The sequence below is a fragment of the Hemitrygon akajei genome, chromosome 1 (assembly GCF_048418815.1).
Source record: "Hemitrygon akajei chromosome 1, sHemAka1.3, whole genome shotgun sequence".
Lineage (NCBI taxonomy): Eukaryota > Metazoa > Chordata > Chondrichthyes > Myliobatiformes > Dasyatidae > Hemitrygon > Hemitrygon akajei.
Window position 1 is genome coordinate 8,820,561 of NC_133124.1, and position 22,964 is coordinate 8,843,524.

General features: G+C 41.5%; 1 protein-coding gene across 2 annotated transcripts in view; it reads right to left on the reverse strand.

Annotated features, from left to right (window-relative positions):
- Positions 1-22,964, reverse strand: part of vps41 (VPS41 subunit of HOPS complex) — a 228,384-nt gene that overhangs the window by 165,478 nt on the left and 39,942 nt on the right. For both annotated transcript variants that reach the window (XM_073031609.1, XM_073031568.1), the window contains exons 3-4: positions 16,695-16,802; positions 11,659-11,736 (exon numbers count right to left, since the gene is read on the reverse strand). In XM_073031609.1, the coding sequence (XP_072887710.1) occupies positions 11,659-11,736; positions 16,695-16,802 (186 nt within the window). The remainder of the gene's footprint in view (positions 1-11,658; positions 11,737-16,694; positions 16,803-22,964) is intronic.

Below are 22,964 nucleotides of genomic sequence, written 5' to 3' on the forward strand. Positions count from 1 at the left end.
CACAGAGCCACCTTTCACTCTGCCCTCCTCGTCTGTTCTTCATGACAATCTTCCCCAGTCCATGGTTTATAAATGTTGAACATGGATATCCCCACATACCAGAAGACCAAACTCCATTAATATTATTCAATTCAGAAGTCTGACATACATGCACATAAGCAGCAGAACTAGTTTCCTCTCTCTCTTTTCACCTTTAGTAATTGTTGCTTCAAATTAGTCGCCTGACTTTGAAATCATTTATTACAAGGCAGTGCCATGCCCTGAAACTTTTGTGTACTTCTCAAGCTCTGACCAACGCTGACTTGAAAATGCCTGTCAAAACAGATCTTCTTTGCTACTGGGGCATAAGGTGTACCTGCAGGATAACAAATTTGCAAGCAAAATTAATTATTTGGATAGTAGCCTTTCATTTTTGATACGTGCGCTCTGTTAAGACACTGACTAAAACAATGCCGCTTTGTCCCAGTAGAAGCATTGAGCCACCTCGCCTGTTTTCAGGCAGGCTTTGTCCACTCTTACTTCTATACATTCCTGCTAAATGCCTCTTCACCGCTCCCATAAAACCTCTTCCCTCTCACCATTTCAGATTCAGGTTTATTATCAGTGACAATGACCAGGGTTAAGGAATGCCAGCAGTGGCCTCTCTGGGTCCAACCAAAGGTGTAATTGGTCGCCTCTTATGTCTTTTTTTGCCATCAGAAAACATTGCTGGTTATCAAGAACTTCAAGTTCTGTAGGCCTAACCCACTAGCAGGTTGCTGGATAGCCGGAGAGTTGGACGTGTTGTAGCCTGCCTCAACCACCCAAAGGAAAAGGTGTCAGAAGGGCAAACACGAGGAAATCTGCAGATGCTGGAAATTCAAGCAACACACACAAAATGCTGGTAGAACACAGATGCTGCCTAGCCTGCTGTGTTCTACCAGCATTTTGTGTGTGGTGTCAGAGAAGGTGCAGGATCAAACAAACGGTACGAATGATTGTCTTGGGTGTTTTTGTTGGGATCGGAAGACCATGGAGGATATTGGTAATGTGGAATACTGCAAATCTGGTTCACCGTTTCATTGGAGAGACCAATGGCGGGGGAGCTGTGTGGTCTCGGCTGTGGTGCAGACACGGGCTTCGTGCCGCTGGCTCTCCTATTAGATCTGCCTAGGAGAGGAGACGCTGGAGGCAGCGTGGCGCAGCGTCCATGCTGGGTTGAGAGATGGCTCCTCCCACTGGTACTGCCCTCCAGCATTTGCTCGGTGGAAAACAAGCTGGATGGAGTTCATCTGCCGTTACACTAGTGTGTGATGATCAGACTGCTGTGGGCTTGTTCCTGCCGATAACATCAGACACCATCAGTCAATAGGATATAACGCTCAGGGGCTCAGCCTGTATTATATTTTTTTGTGTGACTATATATCTTCTACGTGCTATATGTGCTTTGTGCTGTGTGTGACCGTCGCTTGTGTGTTTTTCCTTGGCCCTGGAGGGTCACTGTTTCATTCAGCTGTATTTGTGGGTATTCACATTTGGTTGAATGACATTTAAACTTGAATTATGTGGTGAAATTTGCTGTTTCGTGGCAGCAGTACAATGCAATACAAAAAATATACTATAAAATACAATAAGAAATGTATAGTTATTAAGAAATCAAATGTGGTGCAAACCGAGGGCAAAAATAATGAGGTGGTGTTCATGGACCATTCAGAAGCCAGATGGTGGAGGGGAAAGAAAGCTCAAGCTGATTATCATAGTACCCAATATGTCACCATATACAACCCTGAGATTCATTTTCAAGTGGGCATACTCAATAAATCCATAATAGAAAAATAACCATTACTGAATCACATTTGGTTCAAGAGCCTGCTGGTTGAGGGGTAATAACTGTTCCTAACACATTGAAGCTATCCCTAAAGCACTGAATGTGTGACTTTGGGCTCCCACACCCCCTCCCTGATGGTGATAAGAAGAGGCCAGTGAAAGTCTTTAATGATGGATACCACCTTTTGAGACATCGCCTTTGGAAGATGTTCTCAATGACGGGGAGCTAGTGCCCAAGATGGAGCTGGCTAAATTCACTAGATTATCTCTGACTGCTGCTATTGTTGCTGAAACTGTTGGTCAGTCCCTGAAAAGTAAAGGCTCTTGACACAAATCAGAGTCTGCAGTTTGGGTGAAATATTGGGGTCATGTTTTCTCATTGCTCTTAGGAACTGCAAGGAAGACAACAAAGTATCAGTTAGCAATCTTATAAAATTGTGCAGCCCACACTATATCCAAGTGACATAGCTGCTTCTAGAAACATATCTAATAAAGAGATTCCGGCACCTCTCCAGGAATGAAATCATGAGAATAATACTTGTTCTTTCCTGTAGGAGACACATAAGATATCCCTACCCATCGCTGTCATATCTAAAGTTGATTTGAAAGAAGACAAATCATACAGTTGCAAAAAAAAAACACTAGTGCAGATTTATAAGAGAGCTGACAGTTAAGCCCCTAAACCAAGACTGTAAAATCCGGACAAAATACCCTTTAGTATGGATTCTGTCAGCTTTTCGATTTGCTAACTATTAGGAGAGCCTTTTATAATCATATCATTTTTGGTAATGTCGTCTCCCTCAGCATCTATCACACTGGCTTTCACTGCTCAGATACTCAGCTAAAGTGATCAATGGGTCATTCGTTAACTTGCCTTGCTAACAAATAGGTAATTGATTCGTTTGCATCCCCTATGGAAAATCTGCATTGGAAGGATATTAGGCCAACAAAAACTCGAAATGGAGCAGTGTGTGAGGTCTTATCAAGTGTAACACACACAAAATGCTGGAGGAACTCAGCAGGTCAGCCAGCATCTATGGGGAGGAATAAACAGTCAACGTATTGAGCGGGACCTTTCTTCAGGAGTCCCCACAGTGTAATTGTTACTTTCCTTGCAGTTTCAAAATCAGGTTTGATATCACTGGCATGTGCCCATAGTAATAGAGGAAAAATCTGAAATGTGTTAAGTGTATTAGTGTGTAGTTGGCCTCCGTTAGTCTCATTAGACGATGGATTTGCACCTTGGAAAGTTTCCAGGGCGCAAGCCTGGGCAAGGTTTTATTTTGTCGAGGACCGGCAGTTGCCCAAGCTGCAAATTTCCCCTCTCCACACCACCAATGTTGTCCAAGGGCATTAGATGTATATTAAATAGTTACATTAGATAAGTAGTGCAAAAAATATATTGGGGTGTCCATGGGTTCAAAGTCCATTTAGAAATCAGATGTCAGAGGGGAAGAAGCTGTTCCTGAATCATTGAGGCTCCTGTACCTTTCTTATGCTTGTTTGTATTTTTATAAAATTACTTATAGACATGTTCAGTGTGTTTTCTAGTAGTTGCAGATTGGTTGCAATAGAATGACCCTCCCACCCTCACTTCAATGATTCATAAATCAGGTGCAGTTTCATTCCCTCTGCCACCAGATTTCGGAATGCTGGGGCAGACTCGAGGGGCCATTGCCTTATCGTCACGGTAATTTACAGTTTTTATTATGTACTGCTGCCACATAACCACAAATTTTACAACATATGCCGGTGATATGAACCCTGATTCGGATTCAATATTCTTGCAAGGCTTAATAAACAATCATAAGCAACAAGTTTTATAACTCATTCTTGACTTCTGAAGAACACCTGATCAAAAATGCCAGTATCCAATAACTCCTTATTCCCCTCCAAAGACACTGCCTGACCTGCTGAGTTCCTCCAGTATTTTGTGTGTGTTGTTCAAAAGTAGTCTGGCTCTCCTCCATGGAGCTTTGCAGACTCTTCAAGTAAACCTTGGCCTATTTTAAAGTGTTGCTTGCACAGTACAGGCCCTTCAGCCCACAATGTTCTGCTGACCTTTTAACCTACTCCACAATCAATCTAACCCTTCCCTCTTCCATAGCTCTCCGCTTTTCTATCATCCATATGTCTACCAAAGAGTTTCTTAAACGTCCCCAATGGATCTACCTCTACCACCACCCCGAGTAGGGCATCTCATACACCAATACACACTGCGTAAAAAGTCACCTCTGAGACCCCCACTATAGTTTCCTCCAATCACCTTAAAATTATGCCTCATCGTATTAGCCACTTCTGCCCTAGGAAAAAGTCTTTGGCTATTCTCTCAGGCTGAGTTGGTGCTGAGGAAGCCAAATGTAACATTAGCATTCATTTCAAGAGGACTAGAATATAAAAGCAAGGATGTAATGCTGAGGCTTAGGCACAGGTAAGGCCACGCTTTGAGTATTGTGAGCAGTTCTGAGCCTCGTTTCAAAGAAAGGATGCTCTGGCTATGGAGTAAGAAGAGGGTCATGAGAATGATTCTGGGAATGAAAGGGTTACTGTATGAGGACTGATTAATGGCTCTGGGCCTGTACTCACTGGAACTCAGAAGAATGAGGGGGGCATCTCATTGAAACCTATCAAATGTTGAAAGACCTCGATGAAGTGGATGTGGAGAGAATGTTTCCTGTGGTGGGGGAGTCTAGGACCAGATAGCATAGCCTCAGAGCATAAAGACATCCATTTAGAACAGAAATGAGGAGAGTGGTGAATTTATGGAATTTGGTGCCACAGGCAACTTTGGAGGCTGTCATTTGGCATTTTTAAGGCAAAGGTTTAAGGGCATGAAGGGTTACGGGGAGAACGCAGGATATCGGGGCTGAGGGAAATGGATCAGCTAGCAGAGCAGATTTGATGGGCCAAATTTGCTTTTTTTCTGCACATTGTCTGTTTGAGGGTTTTTTTAAAAAATGGGTCTCATTGAGTGTTTTTGTTTTGTGGCTGCCTGTAAAGAACATGAATCTCGAGATTGTATATAGTATACATACTTCGATAACAAATGTACTTTGTAGGGTTGCTGGGTGGCACGGTTTGCAGTCTGGAAAGGCCTGTTCCACGCTCTATCCCAATAAATAACTAAATAAAATTTCACTACATATGTCAGTCATATAATTCTGATTCTGGACAGCTTGCAGGAGCTATATGACAAAAATGGAGCAAGCAGTAAATAGATTCTTAACAACCAGTTGAAATTCTATCCCCTTTATTTGAGAAGATAATGATTAGGAGGCAGAGAGGAATTTGAGAATCTCCAAACCCAGGAGTGAAACGACAATAAGTGGTCTCCAGAGTCCAATCAGGATCATTCCTCTTCACAGGACAAATGCAAGTCCCAATTACACTTCTAAATATGACGGACAAAGATTTACAGCATCATCTCCATTCAGGCCAGGACTCATAATTAATCCACTTGGAAAAAAAGGAATAAATAGGGGGAAATGCTGCTAATTAAAAAATCATTATCAACCTGATACATGCTCTTTCTCTCACTTACAATTTCCAGCATTTTGTTTTAAATTGTATATTCAAAGCAAATTTATTATCAAGGTACATGAATGTCACCATATACAACCCTGAGATTTGTTTTCTTGTGGACATAACCAACAAATCTATAGAATAATAAACTGTAATACAATCAATGAAATACCACACCAACTTGGGCATTCAACTAGCGTGCAAAAGATAAGACTATGGAAATACAAAAAGAAAAATAAATAAATAAATAATCAATAAATATTGAGAACATGAGATGAAAAATTCTTTTAAGTCAGTCCATTGGTTGTGAGAACATTTCAGTGATGGGGCTAGTGAAGTTATCCCCTTTGGTTCAAGAGCCTGATGGTTGATGAGCACTAACTGTTCCTGAACCCGGTGGTATGGGTCCTGAGGCTCCTGTATCTTGCTTCTGATGGCAGCCGTGAGAAGAGAGCATGTTCTGGGTGGTGGAGGTCCCTGATGATGGATGCTGCTTTCCCACAACAGCATTTCATGTAGATTTGCTCAATGGTGGGGAGGGCTTTACCTGTGATGGCATATCCTGTACTTTTTGTAGGATTTTCCATTCAAGGGCATTGGTGCTTCTATACCACGCCATAATGCAGCCAGTCAACACACTCCCCACTACGCATCTATAGAAGTTCGTCAAAGCTTCAGATGTCATGTTGAATCTTTGCAAACTCCTAAGTAGAGGCGCTGCTGTACTTTCTTCATAATTGCACTTACATGCTGGGCCTAGGACAAGTCTGTATGACAAGCACCTTAAATATTTTGCTTCCATCTACCATGCAAACTAAAGTTAGCACCTTGTGCAGGAAGATTCACAAGATAAATTGAACAAAAATTTGCATCTTCACAGTGCATTTAGCATAATTTGAGACTCCAATTCATCAGTAGAACAGGAAGAAGTAAATATGGAGTCAATTCTATCTCCTTTACCGTAGGATGGGCGAGGGATAGGAGCAGACGAGTTAGGAAAACGTTTAATTGGAGTAAGGGGAAATTTGAAGCGATCAGGCAGGAACTTGGAAGTATAAATTCAGAGCAGATGTTCTCAGAGAAATATAGGACGGAAATGTGGCAAATGTTCAGGGGATATTTGTGTGGAGTTCTGCATAGGTATGCTCCAATGACATAGGGAAAGGATGGTAGGGTACAGGAACCATGATGTACAAAGGTTGTTGAAAATCTAGTCAGGAAGAAAAGCTTACGAAAGGTTCAAAAACTAGGTAATGATAGAGATCTAGAAAATTATAAGGCTAGAAGGAATGAGTTTAAGAATGAAATTAGGAGAGCCAGAAGGGACCATGAGAAGGCCTTGGCGAGCAGGCTTAAGGAAAACCCCAAGGCATTCTAAGAGTATGTGAAGAGCAAGAAGATAAGACGTGAAAGAATAGGACAAATCAAGTGTGACAGTGGAAAAGTCTGTATGGAACTGGAGGAGGTAGCAGAGGTACTTAATGAATACTTTGCTTTAGTATTCACTACGGAAAAGCACCTTAGCGATTGTCGGGATTTCTTACAGTGAACTGAAAAGCTTGAGCATATGGACATTAAGAAAGAGGATGTGCTGGAGCTTTTGAAAAGCATCAAGCTGGGTAAGTCACCGACACTGGCTACTGTGGGAGGCGACGGAGGAGATTGCAGAGCTTATTTCAGTGGTTGGTAAGTTGATGGAGAAGATCCTGGGAGACAGGATTTATGAATATTTGGAGAGGTATAATAGGATTAGGAATAGTCAGCAAGGCTTTGTCAAAGGCAGGTCGTGTCTTACAAGCCTGATTGAATTTTTTGAGGATGTGACTAAACACATTGATGAAGGAAGAGCAGTAGATGTAGTGTATATGGATTTCAGCAAGGCATTTGATAAGGTACCCCATGCAAGGCTTATTGAGAAAGTAAGGAGGCATGGGATCCAAGGGGACATTGCTTTGTGGATCCAGAATTGGCTTGCCCACAGAAAGCAAAGAATGTAGCCGGGTCATATTCTGCATGAAAGTTGGTGGCCAGTGGTGTGCCTCAGGAATCTGTTCTGGGACCCATTCTCTTCGTGATTTTTATAAATGACCTGAATGAGGAAGTGGAGGGATGGTTAGTAAATTTGCTGATGACACAAATGTTGGGTGCGTTGTGGATAGAGTGAAGGGCTGGCAGAGGTTACAATGAGACATTGATAGGATGCAAAACTGGGCTGAGAAGTGGCAGATGGAGTTCAACCTAAATAAGTGTGAGGTGGTTCATTTTGGTAGGTCAAATATGATGGCAGAATATAGTATTAATTGCAAGACTCTTGGCAGTGTGAAGGACCAGAGGGATCTTGGGGTCTGAGTCCATAGGACACTGAAAGCTGCTGTGCAGGTTGACTCTGGTTAAGAAGGAATACAGTGTAGATTGGCCTTTATCAAATGTGGGCTTGAGTTCAAGGGCCGAGAGGTAATGTTGCAGCTATGTAGGGCCCTGGTTAGACCGCATTTGGAGTATTGTGCTCAGTTCTGGTTGCCTCATTACAGGAAGGATGTGGAAACCATAGAAAGGGTGCAGAGGAGATTTACAAGGATGTTACCTGGATTGGGGAGCAACCCTTATGAAAACAGGTTGAGTGAACTTGGCCTTTTCTCCTTGGAGCGACGGAGGATGAGAGGTGACCTGACAGAGGTGTATAAGATGATGAGAGGCATTGATCATGTGGATAGTTAGAGGCTTTTTCCCAGGGCTGAAATGGCTAACATGAGAGGGCACAGTTTTAGGGTTCTTGGAAATAGGTACAGAGGAGGTGCCGGGGGTACCCTTTTTTAAAAAAAAACGCAGAGAGTGGTGAGTGCGTGGAATGGTTGCCGGCAACGGTGGTGGAGGCAGATAGGGTCTTTTAAGACTCCTGGATAGATAGATGGAGCTAAGAAAAATAGAGGGCTATGGGTAACTCTAGGTAATTTCTAAAGTAAGTACATGTTCGGCACAGCATTGTGGGCTGAAGGGCCTGTATTGTGCCATAGGATTTCTCTGTTCTATGTTCTAAAAGTTTAGATATTATGACCAGTGATCTAACATTTGGCCAAAGAAGCAAGTTAAAAAGAGTACAATGGAGGAGACGGCACAGGTGGACTGGATTCATAATACAGTGGATCCTGGTTAATTGGGACACATCGGCACCGGTACATTTTGGCCCAATTAAGCGGCTGCTCCAGTTAGTCAAAGTTTCATGGAAATAGTTAAAGTATAAAAAAGACAAACTGCCATTTAACAAATTATGTATTTAAATGAAATAAAGAATAAATTAGCACACTACCAATACTACTGCTGTACTATAAAACTGTGCATTGTTCTGAATAGTTATCGACGGAAAAATTCATTGTGTATGCTGCTGTGTTCTTTTGATGGACTGTAAATGATCAAAATTAGCACAGGCATCTAGAACAGATAAATGGACTGCGTTCATACAATCCGTTCAAGTATCACATTCTCCAAATCTTCATTTTCACTGCAACATTCAAGTTGACTGTTGATGCTGTTAAGTTCTTCGTAGCTCTTAACTTGAAGTAGTGAAATTGTTTAATTTTCATTCCCGGCCATTTCTGGCATCTCACAGCATGAATGCTTGAAATTACAGTGAGCAAAACAGTTCTGAATTGCCTTACTAGCTATTTCTCGCCAACTATCAGTGACAAAAATCAGTTTTTTGAACACAAACACACGTAACTGAAGCCATTTACAAACTGCTGACTCTAAGTACGGTGTAGTGTCTAACAGCCACACAAGTGTCCATGACTGATGCTAGTTAAAACCTGTTCAGCACCAGTCTCCCACCCCAATAAGCAGCACAGTGTCCTAAATAAATAAAGACAATCCCAGTTATTTTTTGCTTTTGCTCTTTAAGAGTTGCCCCCAAATAAGTGGCGGCCCTGCGCAACCAATGGCCTAATTAACCGAAACCGGCTGCTTTGTGCTTACAGGTAATTTCTCTACTTTAATAGCTCACTGACAGGGGTCAAGGATCACCTTTAGTCACCACTACATTTACATGTATCAGGAGTTTGCTGTGATGTGCTGGTGTGACATGCAACGAAAAACAACATTCAACAATTATAAATTATGAGAAAAATAATTTAGAGATTAAAGTACAGATATGGAATAAAGTACACAAACACATAAACACCAGCATGTATTTACAAAGTAAAGCACTATAAAATGTAGCTGTTAATAAAGTTCAGTGACAGGGGGCAGGAGAGTGGGAATGGACCTTGTGAAAAACGCAACACACACACTCGTATTTGTGAAAAAAGCTGTTTGCAGGATGGGTAACACACATAAAGTGCTGAAGAATCTCAGCTGGTCAGGTAGCATCTATGGAGGGGAAGAAACAGTTAATGTTTCAGGCCAAGACCCTTCATCAGGCCCAAAATGACAACTGTTTATTCTCCTCCATAGATGCTGCCGGTCCTGCTGTGTTCTTCCAGCATTTTGTATGTGTTACTCTGGATTTCCAGCATCTGCAGAATCTCCTGTTTTTGATTTACAGGGTGAGCAGTGTCTGCTATGACTTTCCTGCCCGCTTCTCTGTCCTGGACAAAGCATGGTTACAGTCTTGGTGGAATGAGGCACTGATTCAAGACTTCATTTTCCCCATTCCAAATCTTAGCTGAGATATCATAAGGGCAGGCAAAGGGGAAGAGAAAGCAACAGTCAATTTGATACTTTCTCCAGAAGCTTTGTATGGCCAGATCTGGAGCAGTATGGGAGAAGACCTCTGAGTAATTTGCTTGCGCATCTTTCCAAAAAGGGACTAGAGATTGATGTGAATTTATGCGGTAGAAATGCAGAATACGGGAAGTAAGGGTGGGGGTTAGTGCACTGGTTAAAAGATACAGAAACCAACAGAGAACAGAAGTATAACAAGCAGTGACCAGCCAAATACCAAGGGCAAAAATAACTTAAAACATTGCCATTAATTCATTAGAACTTTTTCACAGCATTTATTATTGTAAAAAATATTGGTACTGCAGCAACTACGCAGTTATTAAAAAAATCTTAAAGATTAACTTTTTCTGTCACTTGCACAGGGAAATGTGTTACTTGTGTCACAGTCTTGTTTTGTAACTTCGAAGCATTAAACTTACACAAAGGAAGACATGGGAGTCCAAAACGTGAGTCTAACTACGGGTTTACGTAAAGCGAGGCGCAAACTCATCACGTGGTAGCGTGATGACATAAGCAACTAACGTATTTTTACATAAACTGTAATTAATTATTTAAATGAAGAATGCTTAATACACAAGATTGCTCAAATACTACTGAAACATCAAATACCCAGGTCTGATTGTATAGTACTATGCAAAAGTCTTAAGCACGTTAAAAAATTAAATGATTTCAAGAATAATGAAGAGTTTCTAAATTTCAAAAGAATTACTACAAGAGCAGTAAGCAGTAAAAAAAAAATCAACATTTGGCGCGCCCACCCTTTGCCGTTAAAACCGCAACAATTCTCTTAGGTACACTGCCAGGCAGTTTTATAAAACTCTGGCTGCCTCGCTTGCTTCTGTCTCTCCAGGTAATCACACTGATGATGTTGAGATCAGGGCTCTGTGCAGGCCATACCATCTGAAACCATATATAAAACCTAGCATGCTTAACACTTCTGTACAGTACTGTATGCTGGGGTAGTATCCAAGACATCTTCAAGGAGCGGTGCCTAAGAAAGGTAGTGTCCATTATTAAGGACAACCCATCATCCAGAACATGCCCTTTTCTCACTGCTGCCATCAGGGAGGAGGTACAGAAGCCTGAAGGCACACACTCAGCGATTCAGGAACAGCTTCTTCCCCTCTGCCATCTGGTTTCTAAATGGACAATGAACCCATGAACTCTACCTCACTTTTTTATTACTTCTGTTTTTGCACCATTTTTATTTAACTCTATAATATACATAGATACTTGCTGGAACTCATTATTTTTTAGTTTTTTTTCTACATTTATCATGTATTGTGTTGTACCACTGCTGCTAAGTGAACAAATTTCACGACATATGCTGGTGATATTAAACCTGATTCTGATATCAATAATTTAATCTTCAATTGCTTTGGACAAGGAGAAAAATGAAGAGATGATTTGGAATGGTATTTATTTGTCACATGTACATCAAAACATAGAGTGAGATGCATTGTTTGAGTCACGGACCAACACAGTCTGAGGGTGAGCTGGGGACAGCCCACAAGTGCTTCTGGAGCCTGCAGTAGAAAACTATTCAGATGGAGTGGATAAATATAGAAAGCTGACACTCTTACAGGGTTTGTAATATTACCACATCAGACTTACAATGTCGAAGGACTGCGTCACATTCCCCTGGACGTCCAGTAAATAGACTTTGCCGTGATGTGTCCCCAGAGCCAAAAACTGCAAAAGGAAAGCAGCACAGTGAAATTTAAGATAGAGGTATCTGTCATCCACCTTGATTAACTTCGTTTATTTCATTGAAAAAGCTTACAGCAACTATTGCTGTTTCAAAACAATTCCTATGGAAATGAAACATTTACACCCATCGCGTTATACTTGTGGAATGATGTGTAAATCATGCTAAATATTTACCAAGGGAAAAGTGCAGGTGCCAGTGGACGGCTCCTGTCAGCTATGGAAAAAACTAATACCTTTGGAAAAAACAGACACCACAAATGTCTCTGAGCTCGTCAGAGCACAGAAACAGGCCTGTCCGCCCTCCTAGTCCACGTCTAACTATTATTTTGTCCAGTCGCATCAACCTGGACCCAGGATATTGCCCTCCATATCCCACCCATCCATGTACTTATCCAAATTTATCTTAAGTTCAAGATTTAAGGTTGTTTAATATCATTTCCAGTACACGAGGCTTTATAAGGCACTGGTGAGGCCTCATCTGGAGTACCGTGAGCAGCTCTGGGCCCTGTATCTAATAAAGGATATGTTGACATTGGAGAGGGTTCAAAGAAGGCTCACGAAAAAGATTCTGAGGTGAGATTTCATTGAAAGCCATCAAATGGTGAAATGTCTTGATACAGCAGATGTGGAGAGGATGTTTCCTGTGGTTGGAAAGAGTCTAAGACCAAAGGACATGGCCTTAGAATAGAGGGGGGTGTCCTTTTAGAACGGAGGTGAGGAGGAATTTCTTTAGTGAGAGAGTGGTGAATCTGTGGAATTCATTGTTATAGCCAGCTGTGGAGGCCGAGTCTTCATGGATATTTAAAGTGGAGGTTGATAGATTGTTGATTGGTCAGGGCACGAAGGGATATGGGAGAAGGCAGGAGATTGGGGCTGAGAGGGAAATGGATCAGCCATGATGGAATGGCGGAGCAGACTCGATGGGCCAAATGGCCTGATTCTGTTTCTATATCTTATGGTCTTAAATGTAAAGGAGAACAAAATAGTCATTACTCTGGATCTGAAGCAGCAGAAAAAACATAATAAGCATAAATACATAAGATAACTTACAGTGGTATGCAGAAGTTTGGGCACCCCAGTCAAAATTTCTGTTACTGTGAATAGCTAAGCGAGTAACAGATGACCTGATTTCCAAAAGGCAGTAAGTTAAAGATGACACATTTCTTTAATATTTTAAGCAAGATTTTTTTTTTAGTTTCATCTTTTACAGTTTCAAAATAACAAAAAAGGAAAAGGGCCCGAAGCAAACGTTTGGGCACCCTGCATGGTCAGTACTTAGTAACACCTCCTTTGGCAAGTATCACAGCTTGTAAATGCTTTTTGTAGCCAGCTAAGAGTATTTCAATTCTTGTTTAGGGGATTTCCACCCGTTCTTCCTTGCAAAAGGCTTCTAGTTCTGTGAGGTTCTTGGGCCATCTTGCATGCACTGCTCTTTGAGGTCTATGCACAGATTTTCGATGATGTTTAGGTCGGGGGACTGTGAGGGCCATGGCAAAACCTTCAGCTTGTGCCTCTTGAGGTAGTCCATTGGGAATTTTGAGGTGTGTTTAGGATCATTATCCTGTTGTAGAAGCCAATCTCTTTTCATCTTCAGCTTTTTTTGTTTTTACAGACAGTGCGATGTTTGCTTCCAGAATTTGCTGGTATTTAATTGAATTCATTCTTCCCTCTACTAGTGACATGTTCCCTGTGCCACTGGCTGCAACACAAGCCCAAAGCGTAATCGATCCACCCCCATGCTTAACAGTTGGAGAGGTGTTTTTTTCATGAAATTCTGCACCCTTTTTTCTCATTGCGGCCAAAAAGTTCTATTTTAACTGTGTCAGTCCACAGGACTTGTTTCCAAAATGCATCAGGCTTGTTTAGATGTTCCTTTGCAAACTTCTGGTGCTGGATTTTGTGGTGAGGACGCAGGAAAGGTTTTCTTCTGATGGCTCTTTCATGAAGGTCATATTTGTGCAGGTGTTGCTGCACAGTAGAACAGTGCACCACCACTCCAGAGTCTGCTACATCTTCATGAAGGTCTCTTGCAGTCAAACGGGGGTTTTAATTTGCCTTTCTAGCAATCCTATGAGCAGTTCTTTTGGAAACTTTTCTCGGTCTTCCAGACCTCAACTTGACCTCCTGTTCACGGCCATTTCTTAATTACATTACGAACTGAGGAAACAGCTACCTGAAAATGCTTTGCTATCTTCTTATAGCCTTCTCCTGCTTTGTGGGCATCATTTATTTTAATTTTCAGAATGCTAGGCAGCTGCTTAGAGGAGTCCATGGCTGCTGATTGTTAGGACAAGGTTTGAGGAGTCAGGGTATTTATAAAGCTTTGAAATTTGCATCACCTGGCCTCACCTAATGATGACTGTGAACAAGCCATAGCCCTAACAGGCTAATTAAGTTCTGAGACCTTGGTAAAAGTTATCTGAGAGCTCAAATCTCTTGGGGTGCCCAAACTTTTGCATGGTGCTCCTTTACTTCCCCCCCCCCCACTCTAAAATTGTACAAAACAAAAATAATACACTAATCTTGCCTAAAATGTTGAAAAGAATGTTTCATCTTTAACTTTATGACTTTTGGAGATCAGTTCATCTTCTACTCACTTAACTATTCACAGTAACAGAAATTTTGTCCAGGGGTGCCCAAACTTTTGCATGCCACTGTATACACATGGATTGTACACAGGGGCTGGGATGTTATGCTGCAGTTATATAAGACATTGGTGAGGCCTAATTTAGAATATTGCATGCAGGTTTGGTCACCTACCTACAGAAAAGATATCAGATTGAAGGATTGTCGAGAAAATTTACAAGGATGTTGCCAGGACTAAAGACCTGAGTTATACTGAAAGGTTGAATAGGTTAGGACTTCATTCTGTAGAATTCTTTATACTAAAAGGTTCGATAGAGGTATACAAAATTATGAGGGCATGAACAGGAAGAACATTACATATCTAATTTCACAGAATGTATCTGTTTGGTCTACACCTAGAGGATGAAAGGTGAAAAGCACAAGGGGAACATCAGAAGAAACTTTTTCACTCAGAGGGTTGTGAGAGAGTGGACTGAGCTGCCAGAGCAAGTGCTGGTTGCAAGATTAACTTTTAAGCTAAGCTTGTTTAGGTACCTGGATGGTAGGGGTATGGAGGGCTATGGTTCCTGTGAAGGTTGATGGGAGTCGGCAGTTTAAATGGTTTCAGAATGGACAAGATGGGCCGAATGGCCTGTTTCAGTGCTGTACTTTTCGATGACTCTTATAATACAATAATATAATTTCACAGAAAATTATATTCTAAAATAATTGCAAATTTTTAATGTCTTTAAATCATATCATTTTACAACCCTTCAGAACTAAAGGAATACCTCAACAGCAATAAATTTAACTGCAATTTTTTAAATCTCATACTCCTCCCATATTATAAACGCAAGAGATTCTGCAGATGCTGGAAATCCAAAAGTAACACAGTCAAAATGCTGGAGGTGCTCAGCAAGTCAGGCAACGTCTATGGAAATGAATAAAACCAGTCCTTCCAGTTGTGAAGAAGGGTCTCAGCCCAAAACATCGACTGTCTATTCATTTCCATAGACGCTGCCTGACCCGCTGAGTTCCTCCAGCATTTTGTCTGTGTTGCTCCTATTTTAGCAGCCTTGCCGCTCCTCAGCACGTAAACTCTGTTTATCTACGTGTGTTTTGCTTTATCATAATTAGCAGTTTGTTTCCTAATTTCCAGTCGTCCCGACTTTTCTCATAAGAAAGGGGAATAATTTCTCCAGGATTCAGTGTCAATGGTGCTGAGAATGAGGCTCTGGGCCAGCGTGATGGTGCACGCACCGGCTACCTGTCAGAATGAGTCACAGGGAAGCCTCATCTGCTAACAACAAATTGTTTCTTTGCAGCTTGTGCACACTCACTGATGAACTGTGGCAGCAAATTAAAAGTGTAGCATTAAAAACAGGAGGAAGCTACAGACGCACAGCGAGGATGAGAGAATGTTTGAAGCTTTATTTAGCAGAGTTACAGCTGTGTGAAATATAATGGCCTGAAATGGCTGAAAATGTCCAGTTCAGGCAATGCGTTAAGAAGAGAAAGAGAGACAGAAAAAAATACATAATACATCCAGGATTTTAACAAGCATATAAAATAAAATTTTAAACATTGAGTTTAAAAAATGGAGGAGTAAACAGGAAATCAATAAATAAGAGCTCAATGCATTAACCAAATTCTGGGGCAAGTCATTCCGAGCATCCGAGCATGCTTGATTGGAGGATCTAATGAAATGCTCATATTTACAGGCACTACCAAGCATGTCAGTCAACCAGCACCATCAGAAAAATAACCTTCCATTAACTTGAGGTTTAAAAAGGATTTATCAAGATGGAATTGCTAAACTGAAAATTAAATTCAGGCACTTATAACATGGACCTGCATTAAAGAGGAAGGAAGGAGAACCAGGGGCATTGCAAATTCAGCCCAGCAATGTCTTTCGCCCCTGCAAGGTTGCTATTTTTTTTTTCAGGAAGGAGAAAGTCCCCCGAGTAAAGAAAATCAATACTGGTTAATAAAACATCAGGTGTGCAGACATAACTAGGTATGACTATTCCAGCGCAGAAGCCCGCTTGACTGCTCCAGGTGCCATGACGATTAGTCATCAAGCACAGACTGATGCTTGTGAAAATATGATGCTTTAGAAAAGAAAGTGGCCGCTTGAAAAAGGGGAGCAAAATCTGAATAGATACCGAACACTGAATTTGAAAAAAATAAAACCCAGATGCATTATGAATGCATAATCACCATAGCTTCACGAGATGGAGCAGCTCTCTGTATGATTTTAAATTATTTACAGTTACAGCACTGTAATCAGCAGAACCTCAAAGACTTTGTTAGAGAAATTATATTTTATTTCAAGATCGGGGATTTTTCGTGTAAAAGTGAAACAAAGAGACTACCTTATCGTGAATGATCATACAACTGGCTACGTCTTTCTGCAGAATTTCTGTCACTCCGTTACCCAATCTTTCATACTTCAGCTTGGGTTCTTCTTCACTTTCTTCTTCCTGTGTTCAAATAAAAAAAAAATTTAAAATCAAGAACTAAATGAGCTGATAATTTCTCAGGGTTTACTCTATTAAAACCTCAAAGACAATTACTTTAGAACTCCTGTTATCCCAGGACAACCATGAATTATTGATTGGCTGTCAAGATTCTACCTACGGGAAATTAAAGTGGCAGGGCAACTACTTCCAATTTCTTTAGTCACCAAATAAACTTATGCACCCTGTTAGGGTATATGCAGAGATATTTTATTCACATGACCAGAAAAAGTGATTAATCCTACTTGCATAGTTTTAGGAAAATCAGCTAGACCTAAAAAAAATTACTCACCAAAAACAACTAATCACATTGTGACATTTCTCCTTTGTATAATATTTTTCTGGATCGGAGTGATGGATGAGTGTGCTAGGGAGGAGAATATTCTATTTTTCAAACAAGTGACAATGCCAAGCTCTAAGATTAGAAACAACAAAGGCCAGGGGAGCTGTCTATTCCCACCACCCCCTCAGGTCATCATCTATGGGGTTGGCTTGAGGACTGAATCACTACCCCAATGAACACTATTCTAAGGCATTCAATTGCCAAAACTATGCCAAAGGGGAAATACAAAAGATTCCGGTTAATGCAGGCCAGTAGATTTTGGCTTAATTAAGCATCTCCACACGCTCCCCCCCCCCCCCCCCACCACCACCCCAGTTAGCCAAAGTTTCATGGAAATTGTTAAAAGGCATAATAAAGACAAACTACCGTTTAATTGACTAACAAATTACATACTTAAATGAAATACAGAACAAGTTAAAACACTACAATGCTACTGCAGCATTATAAAACAGTGTATTAGTTCCTAATAGTTACAGATGGAAGAATTCATGGCTGCCAAGTACTTTTGATGGACTGTGTGCACAGCCACCTAGTGCAGATAATGGGCTGCCTTCTTTGCCTTCCTGCATGAAGTTGAAATAATCAGCATCAGTACGCCTAAATGGATAACATAACACAAGCACGTAAATGGCGCTATTTAAAAACGGTTCCCTCTGAAATGTCTAACGGCCGTTTCTGCAGCTACAGCCCAAACGCTTGAAACCACAGTGAGCAAAACAGTTCCGAATTGTCTTATTGCTAATTGCTCAGGATTATCAAGTTTTGAATTTAAGATGGCAAAATATTTTCCATTTAAAAAGCAAATCAATAACTGGTCAACAGAGATTTAAACTATCGGACAGCAGAGCCAGTGAAACAGTGAGGACTACCTTTACTTTGTTTTGACCCAACAACTTACGATTCACAATACATACCCTGAAATTGTGGTGGAGCAGATTCAATAATTATTCAATTTATAATATTAATTAAAGGGAAATTAATTAACCCTTCTTCAGGATGGTGTTTCGGGCCAAGACCCTTCATCAGGGCTGAGTCTATAGAATGATGTGAAAATCGTCCTCGTTTCACATCACCCCATAGTCTCATGCCTTTCTGGTCTAAAACATTTCATGCTAGCACAGCTTGTCCAAGCTTTGCCTGAAGTACATTTCCCAATTGTACTTGCTACATCACAAGAACACAAGAAACATACGCACTACACAGGATCGGAAAGATCCGTAGAGGTTTGTAAACTTAGCCAACTCTATCGTGTGAATAAACCCCCCCACTGAGGATGTCTTCCAAAGGCAATGCCTCAAAAACGCAGCACCCATTACTAAGGACCCCACCACCCAGGATATGTCCTCTTCTCACTACTGCCATCGAGAAGGTGGTACGGGAGACTGAAGACGCACACTCATCCATTCCAGAACAGCTTCTTTCCCTGCGCTATCAGATTTCCGAAAGGACCATGAACCCACAAGCACTAACATAGAGGTTAAAGTGACACTATTAAAACTCAGGGCATCGGAATTCAATTCCAACATATCTCTTATGTTCCTGTATGTCCTCCCTGTGGAATGCATGGGTTTCTTCCCACAGTCCAAAGAAGTGGCTGTTGGTAGGTTAACTGATCATTGAAAATTCTCCCATGGTTATGCTGGGATTAAGTCGGGGGTTGCTAGGTGGCACAACTCATGGGGCTGATAAGGCCTGCTCCACGCTGTATCTCAATAAAAATGAACATAAATAAAAACACGGTCCGATCCTTACAGGAGGGCGACGATTAACACTAGTCATTTGAAGTCACGACTTTGCCATTCTAGCCCAGATGGCCAAAGGCTGTAATGGTGCATGGGAGGCCATTGTAAATCTGAAACATCATCTTCACTAAGAGGTGTCTCCCATACATGGAACGTGATCCACAAATTCCAGGCTCTTGCTGTGGGCTGCCATTGTCAGGAACTCCGCTGAGTCACTGGATCAGGTTAGGTGGAGGATCTTTGTTGTCTGGCTGTTTGGTGTACAGATGGCTCCCCCCCCCCCCACCCGCCAGATGCCTCACTGAATGAGCCAACAAAGGCCTGGATGTTATCTTCCAGTGTGCAACTGGACAACCATCATGTGCACAGAGTGCCTCAGAGTCTGATTCACTTATCACAGGTACATTGAAACATACGGTGCAGTGCGTCACTTGCATTAACAACCAACACAATTTGAGGATGCAAACTGCAAGTGTCATCACAATTTCCAGTGGCAACATTGCATGCCCATCACGTTCAGCAGATCAACACAAGCAATAACGGCAAAACAAGCCCCTCTGCCCCCCCTCCCACTCTCACACACAGGTCTCTATCCCTAGAAAAGTCTCCCGGCATCCAGAAATTGGCCCCAGACTCTCAGATATCCGGCCTCTAACCTCCGGTCCCTGGGCTGCACCCACAGACATTGGGTCTCTGATCACATTTCCTTTACGTCACATGGGTGATATCATATCCAGACTCCAACATTTGTAAGACCAAGGGTGGTAAATCTGTGGAATTAATTGCCACAGACAGCTAGGGAGGCCAAGTCAGTGGATACACTGAGTTTGATAGGTTTTACAGTGGAGTTTGATAGGTTTTTGAATTGAATTGACTTTATTACTTACATTCTTCACACACATGAGGAATCTTTACATTACGTCTCCATCTAAATGTGCAATGTGCAATTTATGATAAATATTATGTACAACAGGACAGTCAATATAACACAGAATTACAGTTGTGTCAGCATGAATTAATCAGTCTGACGGCCAGGTGGAAGAAGCTGTCCCGGAGCCTGTTGGTCCTGGCTTTTATGCTGCGGTACCGTTTCCCGGATGATAGCAGCTGGAACAGTTTGTGGTTGGGGTGACTCGGGTCCCCAATGATCCTTCGGGCCTTTTTACACACCCATCTTTGTAAATGTTCTGAATAGTGGGAAGTTCACATTACAGATGCACTGGGCTGTCCGCACCACTCTCTGCAGAGTCCTGCGATTGAGGGAGGTACAGTTCCCATACCAGGCATTGATGAAGCCAGTCAGGATGCTCTCAATTGTGCCCCTGTAGAAACTTCTTAGGATTTGGGGGCCCACACCAAACTTCCTCAACTATCTGAGGTGAAAGAGGTGCTGTTGTGCCTTTATCACCCCACAGCTGGTGTGTACAGACTATGTGAGATCCTCAGTGATGCTTATGCCAAGGAACTTAAAGCTGTTGACCCTCTCAACCCCAGATGCACTGATGTCAATAGGGATCATTGATTAGTCAGGACATCAAAGGTTATGGAGAGAAGGCAGAGAAACAGTGTTAAAAGGGATAATAAATCAGGCATAATGAAATGGTGGAGCAGACTCAATCGGCTGAATGGCCTAATTCTGCTCCTATGTTTTATGGTCTTTATATTTAAAAGTCTATTAACATTCAGTGATTGCACTTCCACAGTGCTATGAGATACAGAATTCTCCTTACCTCTGTCTAAACTGAGCAATCCCTTATTCTGAATATATGTCCTTAATTCTAAATACTCCAAGGAAAGACATGTTCTCAGCATCCAACCTCACACAACACCCCACTTCTGATCTGGTAGGTTTCAATAGAAATGCCTCCCTTTTTTTCCAAACTCCAAAGAACAGTGTTATAAACTTCTCATAATTTCTTTCAATACAGAAATAGATATTGCGAACTTTCTCTAAACTGTGTCCAATACAAGCCCATACTTCCATAAATTATGGAGACAAAACTATTTAGTGCTGGTTTAGCTTCATCATGCCCTGTAATGTTGTGTCAGAACTTTAGGATGGTATGGTAGCAAAGTGGTTAGCGTAGCACTATTACTGTGCCAGTGACCTGGGCTCCATTCCCACCGCTATGAGTCTGCACATTCTCCCAATGACTTTGAGTTCCTTGTGTTCAAGTCCATTAGTAAAGATAAAGATTCAGGGTGCTTGGAGGGACATGATACAATAAACCAAAATCAGCATGGTTTCCTTAATGGGAGAACTTGCCTGACAAATCTGATGGAATTCTTTGAGGAAAGAACAGGCAGGAGAGACAAAAGAGTCTGTAGATGTTGTATTTCTGGATTTTCAGAAGGCTTTTGACGAAGTGCCACACAAAGCTACTAAACAAGATAAGAGCCTGTAGTTTTTTTTATAGGAAATACGCCAGCATGGGTAGAATATTGGCTGACTGGCAGAAAGCAAAGAGTGAGAATAAGGGAAGGTTTTGTGGTTGGTGGCCAGTGATGTTCCACAAGGGTCAGCGTTGGAACTGTTTCTTTTCACATTATTAGTCAATGATTTCAATGCCAAATTTGATGGCTTTGTGCCCAGGTTTACAGATAGGTAGAGGGGCAGGTAGTTTTGATAAAGGAGAGAGTCTGCAGAAGGACTTAGACAAATTAGGAGTAAGGGCAAAGAAAGGGTAGATGATGACAGAATACAGTGTTGGGAAGTGTACGGTCATGCATTTTGGTGCAAAAACAAAAGAGAAAAAAATACAAAAGCACTGAGGTGCAAAGGGTCTTGGGAGTCCATGTGCAGGATTCCCTAAAGTGTAATTTGCAGGTTGAGTCTGTGGTGAGGAAGGCAAATACAATGTTAGCATTCATTTCAAGAGGACTAGAATATAAAAGCAAGGATGCAATGTTGAGATTTTACGAGGCATTGGTCAGACCGCACTTGGAGTATTGTGAGCAGTTTTGAGCCCCTTATCTAAGAAAGGATGTGGTGGCATTGGAGAGGGTCCAGAGGAGGTTCACAAGAATGATTCTGGGAAAGAAAGGGTTAATGTGTGAGTAGTGTTTGATGGCTCTGGGTTTGTACTCACTGGAGTTTTGAAGAATAAGAGGGAATCTCATTGAAACCTATCATATGTTGAAAGGCCTAGATAGAGTGGAAGTGGAGAGGAGGTTTCCTATAGTGGAGGACTCTAGGACCAGCGGGCACAACTGGAAAAACAGAAGGATGTCCCTTTAGAATAGAAATGAGAAGGAATTTCTTTAGCTAGAGAGTGGCAAAGCTGTGAAATTTATTGCCAGAAATTCACAGATGTGTGGAGACCAAGTCTGTATGAATATTTAAAGCAGAGGTTGATAAGTTTTTGAATAGTAAGGGCATTAAAGGTCACAGAGAGAAGATAAGAGAATGGGATTGAGAATAGACTCAATGGGCTGAATGGCCTAATTCTGCTCCTATGCTTTATGGGTCTCTGGGTGCTACAGGTTCCTTCCACATTCCAAAGATGCATAGATTAGCAGGCTAATTGATCACATGGGTGTAATTAAGTGGCACATGATGATGCGGGAGGGAAGGGTTAAATTGAGAGCTTCGAGTAGGTTAAAAAGTCAGCACAACATTGTGGACTGAAGGGCCTGTTACCAGGCTGCATTCGCTAAATCTAAATTTTCTTTCTTTTGCATTAAAGGCTAAAAATACATTAGCTTTCCAAATTACTTGCTGACCATGCATGTTAGTACAAGATTTCCAGATTCCTCTGTATCACAAATCAGTTTCACTCCAATTAACATTACAGCACATTACAGACCCTTCAGCCCACAACATTGTGCTGACTTCTTAACCTAGTCTAAGATCAATCTAGCCCTTCCCTCACATATCATCATCAAATGCCATGCCGTATGACGTGGGTGATCATGGTATTCCATCTGCAATTATCTGAAAAGTTCTAATAAACTCTTCAGAACTTTTGATGCAATTCAGTTAAGTCATGCATTGTTGACTGCAGCTTTATCTTCCATCAGTTCTTCCCATCACTGCAAGAT